The sequence below is a fragment of the Pelodiscus sinensis genome, chromosome 10, assembly GCF_049634645.1.
Source record: "Pelodiscus sinensis isolate JC-2024 chromosome 10, ASM4963464v1, whole genome shotgun sequence".
Taxonomy (NCBI): Eukaryota; Metazoa; Chordata; order Testudines; family Trionychidae; genus Pelodiscus; species Pelodiscus sinensis.
This window is the reverse complement of record NC_134720.1, coordinates 487,791-501,919: the sequence shown is the minus strand read 5'-3', so window position 1 is coordinate 501,919 and position 14,129 is coordinate 487,791. Positions and strand designations below refer to the sequence as shown.

Genomic DNA, 14,129 nt, shown 5'->3' with positions numbered 1-14,129 from the left:
ACTCGGCATTACCTAGGTGCGTCAGGACAGGGGGCTCGGCTTTGTGGGGCATGCTGGACTCAGGGCAGAGCCTTGGGGATGTGGGGGCCTGTGCAGGGGAAGGGGGGGGGGGTGCAGGGTTTAATCCACCAGGAGTGTATTCTCTCCCCAGGGTCCCCTCTTCTGTCCCCACCCCCCAGTCCATCAGAGGCCTTTTTTTCTTCCCCCGTCCCCAGTGTGCTGGCAGGCAAGATGGATGAAGCCCCCTTGGTGGTACGGTTTCCCTGCCCCCAGTGACAATTCTGCAGAATAGCTCTCCCCAACAGGCTCGTTGCTCCCAGTGGCCACTGCTCTATCACGTCCCTCCAGACAGCAGCCCCTGCCTGTGCATGTTATGGAAAACCGTCCCTTTCCCAGGACTTCCGGCTGTCCTGGCACAACCAACCCCTGACCTTGCTTCCAGTAAGAAGAGGAAGCTGCCTGGCAAATTTGGTGGGCCTAGCTCTTGCCGTAGTCAGACAGACAGATGCACTCTAAAATAAGGTCCTCCATAAATCTGTATTTACCTCCTCAACACCTCATCAGTTGTGCAGAGCCAGACCTGGCCTTTTACAAACTAGGTGTTACGTGGTTTAAGCTACATTTGTTTTACGCTCCTAGTGGCTTAGCAAAAATCTCTTGAGGGTCTCCCTCAGTGAAACAGGGTCACGTGTTCCTATCCGTTCCATAGGCCAGAAATTAGTCGAGTGGCACCAACTGGATGTAACTTCTTTCTTGGACCAAGTGACTGGTTTCCTGGGTGAGCATGGGCAACTGGATGGACATTCTACCAGCCCTCCCCAAAAATGTTCCCGCTCTGTAAGTATAAGGCCTTGTAGGTATCAGGAGGGAAAGAGGGAAAACTCAGCACACTTGTGTCTGGTCCAGTAGAACCTCTTACCCCACTGCATGGGAAATATAAATAGACTTGTGTGAACTAGCGAGTGAGTAAATTGCAGAGAAATACTTTTCTCTCCTTTTAATCTGTCGTTTGCTTTGCTGTATAATCTGTAGTGTGTGTTGTCACACCATAGTAATGTGAGCTGTCTGTATGAATGGCTGGGTAAAAGTGAGAGGTTTGTTGGATGTGAATTATGAGGTGCAAAGATTAGAACAGGTGCACTATAATCCTCAATAGAACATCGCCCCTGTCAAGATGATGATGCTTCTGTCACTCTTTAAGCAATCGTTTTCCTACTAATTGTACCCCAGACCTGGATGCTTAGAGTTTCCAGAGCTTTTTGTGAGCAGCTACCCTAAAACCCAACCCCCTGGCTGTACCTTGTGCACAGCTTTCTATGTGTCTTTTCAGTGATTCTTCAGTATAAGATAATGTGGGATCAAATTTGCTACAAACAAATTTAAGGAGCTGCGAGCAGAGAACAGACCCAAATTACTGAGTGACCTGGAAGGACTGGGTCGGCAGCTAAAGAATATTTGGGACTTGAAATGTCAACTCTTGTACCCTGGGAGAGGCAGAGATTAATCCAGCTGCTGCACAGGTCACATTAAAAGAGTGGTCCCCAAACTGTGTGGACAGTCCCTTAGTGGGGTGGAGAGGAACATTGGGGGGTACGGTGGGACCCAGCTAGGCCTTCTCCCCCTGGGTGATCAGCTACTGGCTGCAGCTCCAGCCTCTGCCCCCTTACCCTGTCTGCTCCCGCTCCCGGGAACACTCACCTTAGCTCCTGACTCAGGCTTCTGGGCGATGGAAGGCAGCAGGGTAAGGTGGACGTGACGTGGAAAATGTGGGTGCTTATTAGAACTTGCCTCTTTATTATAGATCTGAGTATTTTTCCATGCAGGCAAATACTGTAGCTGCCACATGGGAATCAAGTCTGTCCAGTTGGAAGAGAGCAGGTGATCCACCAAATCATAGAGGTTTGGGAATTAGTAGTCAGCACTGCTTTGGAGAATACAGTGGTGTGGGGGGAAGGGCAAAATGTCAGTTGTGGCGGGTTTATGTATTTCTCAAAGGAGAAATACTGAAGGACTTTAAAATTGTCCAACAGTTGGCTGCTGTGCCATTTAATCATTACACACCTACCCTATCCCACCAGAGACCCCTTGGTTACAGCCCCGTAATCCCTGGATATGCACTCTTCGAATACTTGGCTTACTTACATGTTTTTCTTTCACCTCTGATACGGTCGCACCAAACAGGAGAGCCTCATTGATGCTAGTGAGGATAGCCAGATGGAAGCTGCCATCAGGGCCTCCCTGCAGGAGACACATTTTGATTCCTCCCAGGTCAAACAGGACAGCCGATCAGATGAGGAGTCTGAATCGGAGCTTTTTTCTGGAAGTGAGGAATTTATTTCTGTTTGTGGCTCTGATGAGGAAGAGGAGTCGGAGAACCCTGCCAAGTCTAGGAAGTCTCCGCACAAAGACGTGGGGTACAGGAAAGAGGAGAGCCGGAGGCCTCTGCCTGAGCCCCCCGCGAGGACTGAGCCTGGAACAACATCAAACCATCGCGTGGTATCCTGCGTCGAAGCTGAGCTAGTGGAGGAATCGGCTGCCAAGCCTGGCAGTGCAGGGGAGGGATTGGATATGAACGGTGAGCTCCCCCCCCCCCCCCCCCCCCCCGTGGTAACGTGCAGTTAATAGGAAAAGGCAAAGCTTTTTGTTTTCCTAACGAGTATGTTAAGTCCTAATTGAAAGAACACCTGTCTTAATCCTTCCTTAAACTATGCCATTTGGATGCGTCCCTCTGCTGTCAGCAGCTTTTTCTGTGAAATGGCATCTCAGATCCCAGACCCTGGTCATCGTTTGAACTGTGATCCATGTTTCTGCTCCTCTGCGGCCTTTCTGGTAGGGAAATGTGATCGGTGAGGCTCGCACTAGTGAGGCATGCTGCACCATGCACTGATGCAGCATCTCTGCACTGGAGTAGTTGCACTGATGCAGGTTTTCTTAGTGTAGACAGACCTGAAAAGGTGTTTCCTTCCTTCCCAGGCTTTCTGTGCTCTGGGCAGTGGCACAGCAGGCTTCCGCGCAAGTAGAGAGGGGAATGGTACTCACCCCAGTCTGACGTGCAGATAACTATGGTGTCAGCAGGGGGGCTGCATCTTCAGTTGCTTGGCTGGGGTTTCCCTCTGGAGATAGGGCCGGGTAAGAGTCACTGGCTTTAACTGAATCAAAGTTCCTGTCTTCATGACCTTTTTAAAAATACGTTACCAGAAGGTCCTCTTCATGGGTCAGGCTTCGCAACGCCCCTTTAAGACTGCTTATGTTAATTTCCTCTCACAATCCTCTTTTCCCATATAGTGAAGTACACCCTCTAAATCTGCACAAGACCTCCATGCAATGCCCTGCTGTTAACCTGTAGCAACTTGTTTTACACTAGGACCAAAAGCACAGCTGATGCTAAGGTATCCAGATGGAAAGAGGGAACAAATTTCATTACCTGAACAAGCTAAACTTCTGGTAAGTTAAGCCAATTGAGTGGAACAGCTGAAATTTGTGAATACTTCTTTGTATAAAACGACAAAATTAAATGTGGCCAAATATGTAAGTGATTGATATGCATGTGAAGGGGCTTGTGCTACCAGCTGGGTGGTTGCTTCCCTGCTATAGAACTATCTTCCCACATGTGAACACTGCTAGTTCTTCCTTCCCTCTGCCTTTTCCATTCCCTACCCAAGCTCCCCAGCGCCTTCCCTGCTCTGAATGCTGTTGGCTGCTTTCACTTAAGGACCCTTTCCAATGCAGTCCCTTCCCTCTGAGCAACTCAAAGCACTTGGCAAGCATTACGTCCCATCGCACTTCAGTGTTTTCCGTGTTCCTGGTGCGTGTCTGAGCCGTTCCTCAGAACTGCCTGTAGGGAGGCAGTCCTCTGCCAGCAACGTAACATCCCAGAGGAAGGCTGACTGTGCGAAGCCATTGTACTTCTACCAGCCAGACTTGCTCATGAAGTGGGCATCACCGGCAGTTAGCGTGCCAACTCAGGAGACAGAAGAGCCCTTTCTGGAATTCTCCCATGTCCTTTTCTACAATACACAACTGCAGGTGGAGTTTGCTCAGCGCTAGGGAGGGGTGGAGGAGGGTTGCTGTTACCAGGCATCTCCTCACTGATGCACTGTATGCTTTTCATAGAGGAGCAAGGCATGGAGCTTGCCTATGTCCATTCAACACAGGTGGGAGTGCTCCCCGCGCACGACTGGCCAGAAGACTTCTCTTAGCAGTGCCCACAGAAGGAGCCGGCTCGGGCCCCCTCTTTCTCTCCTGTTGAAAAGTGACCTTTGTTTTCCTACTATCCTTTCCCCTGCCCTATTGGTTTGCCGTGTTGTTGCTTTCTTCTTGCACCCCTTTTAACTACCTCCTGTATTCCTTTCTCTCCAGTCTCCTTTTCCTTGGCTCTGCGCGTGGTGTTCCCTTCCCCTCCTCTCCTGACACAGGCAGGCACCCATCCCGACACAGCCACTGCTGTTTGGGCTTCCTTACAAATGTTTTTCCTTTTCCCTCCCCCTCCTCCAAAGCCCCCACAATGTTGACATTCTAGCGAGAGGCGTGAAGGAGCTCAGAAGAGCAGCTGACAAATATTTGTTTTGAGAATAAGCAGAAGATTAAATTGTAGGTTTAAAAATATGATGAACTCAATATGATCCTGTTCAAGTAACCTAGCAAAGTCACGTCTTTCAAAGAGAATCACTTAACTCTATTTCTAGTGGTGACTGCCAATAAACAACTAAGGAGTTGTTTGAATATTTTAGGACTTCCTTGCAGGTGCCATTTTACTGTCTTAATGTGTAGTCCCAAATCCACCATGCTTGTATTAATTTGCTGAGATCCATTTCTCTTCTGGTTAAAGTTTTCATTAGTTAGGGACCCCTTAGTTTAGTGGCGCCCAGCACTTCAGTCCTGGGAGCTATAGAAGTGTGTCGGTGAGACAATAATACAACTAACTCCTTTATTACCGAACTTCTCACTCCATTTCTTTTGTCCACCATGGCAAATTTTAATATTTCAAAGGGAAAGTTGTCTCTGTACTTGATTCTGATGTGAATCAGCCCTTTCTTACCTTTTCCCGTAGGCTCTCGTGAAGCACGTCCAGTCTAAAGGCTACCCTAATGAACGTTTTGAACTTCTCACCAACTTCCCTCGAAGGAAGCTTTCTCATCTGGACTATGACATCACATTGCAAGAGGCTGGCTTGTGTCCGCAAGAGACCGTCTTTGTGCAGGAAAGGAATTAGCACCATGGCCTGAGCTCTCCAAGCCTCCTTCCCACCTCCTCTTTGCCTGTGACTCCAACTCCTGAAGTATGTAGCTGGTCTCATGGGATTGCTGAGCTGATATCGGGCAGACAGACATTTGCCCCTCCTCCCTCTTCCTCCTTGTCTTGTGACCAAATGAAAATTCTGAGAGGTGAGCTTTCCCAGCTTTGGCCTTGGGAAAATCATGCTCTAACTGGAGAGGAACATGCCCTCTCGCAACTGCACATCCCTTTCTTGGAACAAAAGGGGAGTCTGCATACAACATGCTGGGGTTATGGGTGGCCATAACTAACTCGCGCGTGCGCGCGCGCGCACACACACACACACACGCACGTTTCACTGCTACCCCCCAAAAATCTATTTTGTTAATATATTTTATTTTTGAGAAATACCAAGTGGCTAGGCACTGAGTCGTTTCCCCGCAGAGAGAAGTTGTAATTTGCAGTGTTGTTTTCTCTTTTTGGTTTTCTACACACAAGGTCTCCATTAACCTTGTGAGGGTCCTTGTCATGTCCTCGGCAGAATGCTGAGTGGCTGAGAGGTGTGGCATGTGTGTCGCAGTTCAGGCGGGGGCAGCTTGGCAGGTGACATTTGCATGTTTCCCCTTTTTTCCTGCTGATGAGGTGACCTCTTGTGTTAAGTGCGGGTTGACCTGCCAGTGAATTTGGCAGATATCTAGCATGCCCCACGTGGGAATTGGATGCTTGGCCTGGAGCTAAAACCTCCTGTTCTTGCCATTAGAACTCACTCCCCAGAAGCTATTCTTACTCCAGAACGTGGTCAGGACTTTACTGGTGGTGAGAGACTGGAAGAATCTCTCATTTGCTTTAAAGCTTTTGCCATTGTACAATTTAAAAACTAATTTGATTCTCTGTTTCCTAGGCAATTCCCTTTCCGAGGGCAATAGGACATTCACAAAGCAGGCAGGTTATAAGAACAGTAGGTTCTAGTGCCAGGGTTTCCTTTATTATAAACTGTAAAAGAAAGGTCACGTTTACTGGGTCACATGGTCTGAGGGACTTCAACTCTCCTGGCAATTTGAGCCTGCTGTCCCACTGCCCAGTTGGAATGAAAATGAAGTAGAGGGATTTGTGTCAGTGACAAGTTGTAAGAGTTGTGTGATCCGGGTTTTCTATCTCCCAAAGCGCAAGCCACACACACACTATGGGTAAGGTATCTGTTAACCAAGCGTAGAACGCAGCATGTAGAACAGGACGGCCCCGGTACTTTCTGCCCTATGTATTCTTTCTGTCCACGTAAGTCTGAGCCGCTCGACAGTCAGTAGCCTGCAGTGCGCCAGTCCATTTCATGGCTAACTCGTCCTTTTGCAGACACTAGTACTGATGCAGGCTGTTCTTTTGTAACTGATCGTTTGTGCTAGCACATTCTGCAGTGGTGGCGGAAAACAAGCTTCTTCACAAGGGACATAAAATACAGGTAGGTGCACCTGCGAATCAGACAAAACCGTTTTTATAGAGTGAAAGATTAACACCTCCCCCTCCCACCAGTGGACTCCATTGTGTTTGTCAGAAAATTGTGTCTCCTGGCATCAGTGTCAAAGAAAAGAATGAATGCTGGCAATAACGCTTCCCAAGCCAAAAAAAACTCTCCCCGTGGATGGCTAGGAATAGAATGGGGGATAAACTTTCCCAGATACTTTGCCTTTAATTTCCCTCCAGGTTGCATTCCTATGTTAAAGGATGTTACCTGGGAAATCAGTGACTGCCCGCTCTAGTCCTTGTGGGTCTTTGCAAGCTAACCGTCCTCTTGTCCGTAAGGCTGTGAGTTCTTATGTGTAATTCTATAATTGTATACATATTTATAAGCATATTTATATAAGGCTTTCTGAACGATAATTTGACTAAACGCATTCACGTCAAGGCCACTTTGGGTTCTACTCCAGAATACAAAAGCCTGCTCTGATCTCTTGTCGCTGTCCAATAGCCGAGTCACACCGGAGGTGATCTTGGGATTCCAAGATGACCAATTGTTGTCTGTGTTGTTCTCAGAGGGGACTCTACCAACAGAATTGGCCAGAGAAGAGCTGCAACAGTCCAGAGGGGGGAGTGCATGGGTGGCTGTGGGAGAAGGGGAAATGGTGACTCTGGAATGGAGGCTACCTGGAACCACAAACTACACACTCCTGACGTGGCTGCTCGGCAGAGGCGCGGTGGTGACCAGGGTCATGCACTTCTAGATGCTTTTTCAGAGCCCCAAGACTTACTGTGTAGCCCATATGCCTGGGCTCTTCCTTGTTCACTACATTGATCAAGGCTCCAGGTTTCCATGGCTCTCCCTGATGAGCCCTGAGGCACAGGGAAGTGGGGCGTTGGCAGTTCCACTAGTGCCTGTGTTAAATTGCTGGTTGGGGGCTGTGATCGTTCAGAGCAATATTCAGACTGGCTCTCTGGCCCTTTTTGACATCACATGCTCTGGTGCACAGCTGTAATCTCCCTAAACAGTTCTGTTGTCTCTTCCCAAGCCCCAGTCTTCATTACACTTTGACTCGAGCTGCAAGGCAGTCAGAAGCCTTATCTCTTCTCCCTGCTCAGTTTCAAGGAGCAGGACTTTTACACAGGCTGTCTGCATTAACAAGCTGAATTTGAGTCCTGAGCCATCTTCTAATTCAGCCTTCAGTTGTTAAAAACTGCCCGCCCACCTTTCAAGCAGCCTGGGCTGGCAGAGAAGTCACAGTTGTGCTTTGAAGAGAAGCCCCGCGTGCTTTGCAGTGGGCGAGGTATAAAGAGGAGATCTGCCTCTTACCCGGTCTGGCCGTGGCGCTCCGCACTCGAGTTACCGTAACGTGATGTGCTCTGGGAGCCTGCAGCTAGCTCCCAGTTCACGCGTTTTTAAGCAATCGACCATTTTTAAACAAGCCCAGTTTGGCGGGGAAGGGAGGAGGGGGGGATTTCGTCTGTCAACTGCACTTCTACACCATCCCTTTGCCCAAGGGTACTTTAACCAGGGCGTGATGGAAGTGTATCGACATTCCTGTTCCCTCGGGGATCGCTCAACTGCCACTTGCGCTCCCAAATGTATTTAATGATTTAAGCAAGTTGAAAGTAGCCTTTGGTGGTGAAGGCAGCTGAACTTCCTGGGCTGGGGATCTGAGACTGCCAGATCTCAGAGCTCCAGGGAACCTGAAAGGAAGAAGTAGAAGTGTAAATACATGCCTGGCATGCTACTCTCTGCTGCTGGGAACAATAGTAGCCAAGCATTTGATGGTTTATACGCCACTGCCCAATGAAACTGGCTTCTAATGGGGTTTGGTTGGTGCTTTTTTGAGGACTCTTAAAATGAAGGACCCATGGCACTGTGAGTGGGAGTAGCTGCGGTGGTCACTTGTGCCAGCGCACACCCACTCTGAATGCTTCCTCTTATGAAAGTGAGCTAGCCACCTGTTCAAAGGTGTGAAACGCTCTCCTGCATGCTGGCTGTTGCGTTTACAGGATGATTAGGTGCTGCCAGTTGGGGGCTGAATGGTCGAGTGGTCACGGAATAATCCCTGATCTTTGGGCCAGGCCTGCTAGCATCTCTTCCCAAGAAGCAGTTAGTGCCTCTTCTAGTTGGGTCCTTTATCCTGTCCTTGTAAGCCCCACACTGCAGCCATCAGCTACGTGGCACGGCTAAACATTCTAGTGGGGCCTAGGGATGGAAGCGGCTAGTCGACTAGCCAATAAGCTGATGCTTAGCGGGTAGTCGAGTAGTGACCCAACCCGTCACTTCCCCCCGCCTTTGCTGCCTCTGATTGAGGCTTAAGCCAGTCTCCTTCCCCCCCCCCCCACTCATCTCTGTGGGAGGCAGGGCAGGAAGAGGTGTTGTGGGGGATCAGGCGTGAGCCAGGAATCAGCTGATTCCCAGCTTGTGCCCAGTCCCAGACGCCATGCCTCTGCTTTTTAAATGCATTAAGAGCCGCCATACATTTAAAAAGCAGAAGCTTGGGGGGGGGGGGGAGGAAGGGGGGGAACCTGGGGCAAACTGGGAATCCGCTGTCCTGGCTTGCGCTTGGTCTCCCCCCCCACCCTCCCGCACTTCAGCCTTTTAAATGTATTAAGAGCCTGATGGGAGTGGATATCCATGGCAGGTAAGGGAGGGAGTAGCCATCTCCACCTCCATCCTTTCCAGTGACTCGCATTTCAGACTCTGGCGCTTTGAGCTGTGGCTCCTTGAAGGAGCAGTCTGACTCGCATGTTCCATTGGTCTTGTTTTGCTTTCTGACGTTAATTCCTTCCGAATTAGCCACACGCATTGCAGCTACTCCTGATTAGGAGTTGACCTTCGGGAGCTTCATAAACGTCGAGAGCCCATGAGGTTGAAGGAGGGAGATGTTGGGCCGTCCCTACTGAGGAGGAATTTGAGATGTGCAACTCCCAAGATACTGGGAGTCCTGGCCACCTTACAGTAGTCTCCTCCCCTCTCCTGTAAAGCTGGAGGTCATGGTGCTAGATTTCCACACAGTGAAGGAAGCTGGCCAAAAGCTTCAACCTTGCAACTCCTCTGGTGGCCAGCAAAGGCGGTGAGGGCCTTGCAAAAGCCACTGCACGACTTTCAGGGAGCTTTGAATTGGGATTTGCCTTGTCCGCTCACAGCTGAAGGTTTGCTCTTGGAAGCGCATTGCGCTGCCTGGAAAACAACCAGACGGGCTGGTCTCTCCAGTTACGTGGAACAGCCTTGTAATTAGAGGCTTTTAAAGTCTTGTTTTTAGAATGTTGGTAAATCAGTGACACGGGGTGTCAGACTGATCAGGAGCTATTTACACAGACTTTCCTTAGCTGTGCTACATCACAGCTTTTCAAAGAACCAAATCTACTAGTCCATTAGTACAGGCAAGTGGAAAAACTCGGGGTGGGGATGCAATCCATTGCTAACCAGTGTAGATAGTTGTGTAGAAATGTAGGTCCCTGTGATGTATTGGTGCTGTAAATACTCTGTTGCATACAGTTCTGCATTTGTCATCTGACACAATGCACATACACCTCTACTTCTGCTCTCATGGTGTATGCGATTGCTAGAAACCTTTAATGAAATTCAGCCCTGCCCACGTTTAAAAGCTAGCAGGTGTCACAAAACCCTTGCTGTCTTTTTTCAGTACTTTTATCCACCGTTGTGCAGACTGCAGTTAAAATGGGATTTATAGATGTAAATAGCCCATCTCAGCGTTCCTTATTCTCTTTGTAGAAATGCTGTGTGGGGAGTAACATTAGCCACAAGTTTGAATGAGCTACACAACTGACAGCATGCAGGACTCTGTCTGCTCAGCGTACAGTTTTGCTTTAAGAATATAATTGACAAACTACCTGGAATCCTAGCAATAAAAAGCAATCCAGTTTGCCCTTCAGTAGACCTATTGGCCTCTCACGTCTCAATGCAGAATTCATTTTTATCAAACCAAACCGATTAAATATGCCGAGAAAGGGTGCTAGTCCAGTATTGCTAACTGTAATTGCCTATCCCCGTTTCTGCTCTGGGCAATCTGTAGCCTCAAACAGGACTGTGTCTGTAGCAATGTGGTACAGCCCAGGGGTGTCTGAGCATCACTTGGTGCAGTACCTCCGTCACGACTGATTGACAGTGATGATTAGACTGTAACCTTTGGAATAGAAAGTCTGTTTGTCCGTTTGTTACATTGGCTCTTGACAAGCAGAATGCTGGGTCCACCAGCACTGCCGGACCATAACAATTTGAGCTACAGGTCCCTTCGTAATGAGGCGCCATGTGGAATATGCAGACCAGAGTTCTCAAGTGCCCAAAAGTGTGCGAATGAATACGAATGGCCACGTGATTAATGCAGTTCATGCATCGAGGTTAGCTGGGGATTGGCTAGATGTTTCTGGGTGAAACGGGATGTGTCTTAGAGGCATTGTCCATTTTGGCAATTATCTTTAGTGGTTTTGTGGGCAAGAGACTAGCTGGGTTTCCCCCACTCTTCTTGCTGAACTCAGCAGTTTGGCTGAATCGGTTTGCAGGCATTTCTTAGGTTTTTTTACATCCTTTCTTTTACCAAGCTAGTAGTTGGGGTCCAGGCATGGAGATGTGTGGCCGTGCTTTGACTATATTAAGTATAAAGTCTAACAGCGTCCAGCCCCATGCTTTTGTCATGCTGTGTGAACATTTCTGATCGCTTTAAAAAAAAATAGCATCATCTTCCACTGTTTTTCTGTAAAGGCTAGGATCATCTATTTAATTAAATAACTCAAAATTGTGTAACATTGACCTGTATAAATGTGCCAGACACCTTTCCAAGATGGTGTTCTCGTTAATCTCCAGATTTTAACTAGTTTCTCTTCAAATTAATTTGAACAAATTTCAACAACTGGCGGTTGAAATCTGGATACATTACTGCTACAGTCATGACCTTACAAAGATTTTCCCTTGTATGCCAGGAAAGTGTGCGGTTTTATTGCAGGTCAGTTATGAGCTGTTTGCTTCTTGAACCTGTGAGGTTAATGGGTGCAGCTTTGTGTCATAAAAGGGTAGTTTTATTCAGATCTCTTAATTAGCTGTGAAAACTCTACAGTGTCCATCCACTCCTAACAGAAATGGCCATACTGGCTTTGTATTGGAGAATGCAGCACTTAGTGTCACTGTCGTATGCCTTAAATTGCTTCAGTTTGCCACCTACCATTCTGGAAAAATACATTACTAGTAATTACAGAAATTCTGGACTTGGTCATGTCAGTTATCCTTTCCATCAGTACACGTTCAGGATGGAGGAGGGGAATTCTCGATCTTATTTATATAAAGGGGCAGGAACTTTTCAAGTCCTAAGAGGATACAGCATACATGTAGATGGAGTGGGGGTGAGGCACTGTTTTATAGAACAGCTTTAATTGACAATCTGAGTCAAACTCAGCAAAGTCTGGGAGTGTGGGGTCTTAAGGCATACTGTGCACGCCACTACAATACGGGATTGGCTCTTCAGTTGATAAACATAGTTTAACTGCAAGATTGTGGCTTTCTGCCTGTCATTTGGTACAGCAGTCCTTTTCGTTAATTATGATGCAACTAAGTGTAGGAGGAGAAGTCTTTGAAAGATTTCAGCTCACTGTGCTTGGAGGGACCAAACTCAAGGAAACCTCTCTGATCTATACAAACAACTGCTGCATTTTTATAAATATGTGTAAATGTCCTATTGTAATATTTGACCCTGGAAATAAAACAAACTGTTTTCAATAACTTCACCTTTTGGTTTTGTATTCTGTGGGAACTGGCATGACCCGAAGCCATATCTGGTGCTCCTGTGTTTTCATCAGTTGACAGTATTTTGTCATTGAATACACGTGCCCAGCAATAAAAGCATCACATCTTGGAGCTTGGGTCAAGTGACGTAGGCCGTCTAGACCACGTTTTCCTCGTGTCATGTAGTACTGTCAAACCTTATTACAATCACCAGAGCTCGACACTTAGTGTAACCTACTGACTCATGGCGAGTCGATTACAAGCCGGCACAGCTGCGCAGCACGGTAAGCGCATGCACACACGCTGAACCACGCGGCTGGCGAGCAGGGCTCACCGCTGCTTGGCGAGCCCTGACAATCTCAATTGACCATGTGTATGGATTCCACCTCTCCCCTATGGTAGTAACTGTCAGAGGGAAATCCAGTGGCTGGACATGATTTGTTCTGGCCACATCCATGTTGACTATTCCTTGTAACCTTTCCCCTCTAAGGATATGCCTACACTACAGCGTTATTTCGAAAGTTAGTTTGAAATAAGCTATTTCGAAATAACGCATCTCCACACAATGCATTTTGAAATAGCGCGTCCACACTGAGTGGACACTGAAATGCATTTCAGTGTCTGGCTGGAACCAGCTCAGGCAGGGCATCAGGTCAGGAGTGTCTTTGTGTGGCTGCTGTCTGAGGCTTGTGCTTAAAGGGGTACATGTGCGCACACACACACCGGCTTCTCAGGTTTCCCTGTCTAGCTCACTGAGGGATAGCAAAGCATTTGGTCTGCATGCTCTGGTTGCCCTCACTCAGGACACCACAGCACTCTGCACCATGGAGCTAGAGCTGCCCCTGGGCACTCTGGTGCTTCTCTTGGATGCGTTGCTACGATCCTGGTTGTACTTTCTGCAGGCTGCCATCCGGGAGGTCCATCGGGGGGCTGTCAGTATCTAGGAGCCCTGTGGGAGAGCTTCCACCCTGAGGAGCACTAAGAACCACCTTGGCCTGCCTCACTGGGGGCTTGTGCCTCATTCCTCCCTCACATCCTTCCACTTACCCCTCCCCCCAGTCCCCCTTCCTAATGTAAAATTAAACACGTTTTTCATAAATATAAACTCTTTAACAAAACGGGGGGTGAAACTGGGGAGACGAGGGAAAGGAGGTGGGAGAGGGGAGGGGAAACCTGGGAGCTGGAAGGGGGAAGAAGAGGGGAGTGGAAGCTAAATGGGGGAGGGGGGGTGTCTTGCTGGGCCAACCGTCTCCCCACACAGCAGATGCAGGGGCCTTGGCATCTCCGGAGGGTGTGGAGGTTGAGGAGGGTGTGGCGGGAGGAGCAGTAGCTGGGAAGGCAGCAGGCCCTGGAGCGGCAGGAGGCAGCATGCTCTGCACCAGGGTCTGCAGGTGTTGTCAAATAGCATGGCAGAGCCCTGGGCAAGCTGCACCTGCCGGATCTCCAAATCTTCTTGCACCCAGTTCTGGAGGGTGCGGTGCAGGGCTCGCCGTGCCCCCAGATGCTGCTGTGGGCACCACTGTACTGTCTGGGTGGTCCTGTGGCGCCCTGTGGTGCGGGAGTGCGGCTGAGGTGGGGGGGAGATGTCCCCTGCCTCTGTGTAGAATGGCCTTGTGGAGGAAGGGCGTCCTGCTGTGTCCACCCCAAGCATGTCATGTAGCCACACGTGTGAAAAGAACAGGCCAATGCCCCTGTGTGGCAGCCAGCTGGAGCCCAT

The 14,129-nt window shown here is 48.8% G+C and overlaps 1 protein-coding gene across 3 annotated transcripts in view; it reads left to right on the top strand.

The window, feature by feature from the left end:
* The window catches only part of UBXN7 (UBX domain protein 7), a 28,741-nt gene extending 16,327 nt beyond the window's left edge, over window positions 1-12,414 (top strand). For 2 of the 3 annotated variants that reach the window (XM_075937195.1, XM_075937198.1), the window contains exons 8-11: window positions 710-837; window positions 2,182-2,575; window positions 3,365-3,444; window positions 5,051-12,414. In XM_075937195.1, the coding sequence (XP_075793310.1) occupies window positions 710-837; window positions 2,182-2,575; window positions 3,365-3,444; window positions 5,051-5,212 (764 nt within the window). In that variant the 3' untranslated portion in view covers window positions 5,213-12,414. The remainder of the gene's footprint in view (window positions 1-709; window positions 838-2,181; window positions 2,576-3,364; window positions 3,445-5,050) is intronic. The other variant, XM_075937197.1, reaches the window with a different exon arrangement.
* Window positions 12,415-14,129: the final 1,715 nt, after the last annotated feature.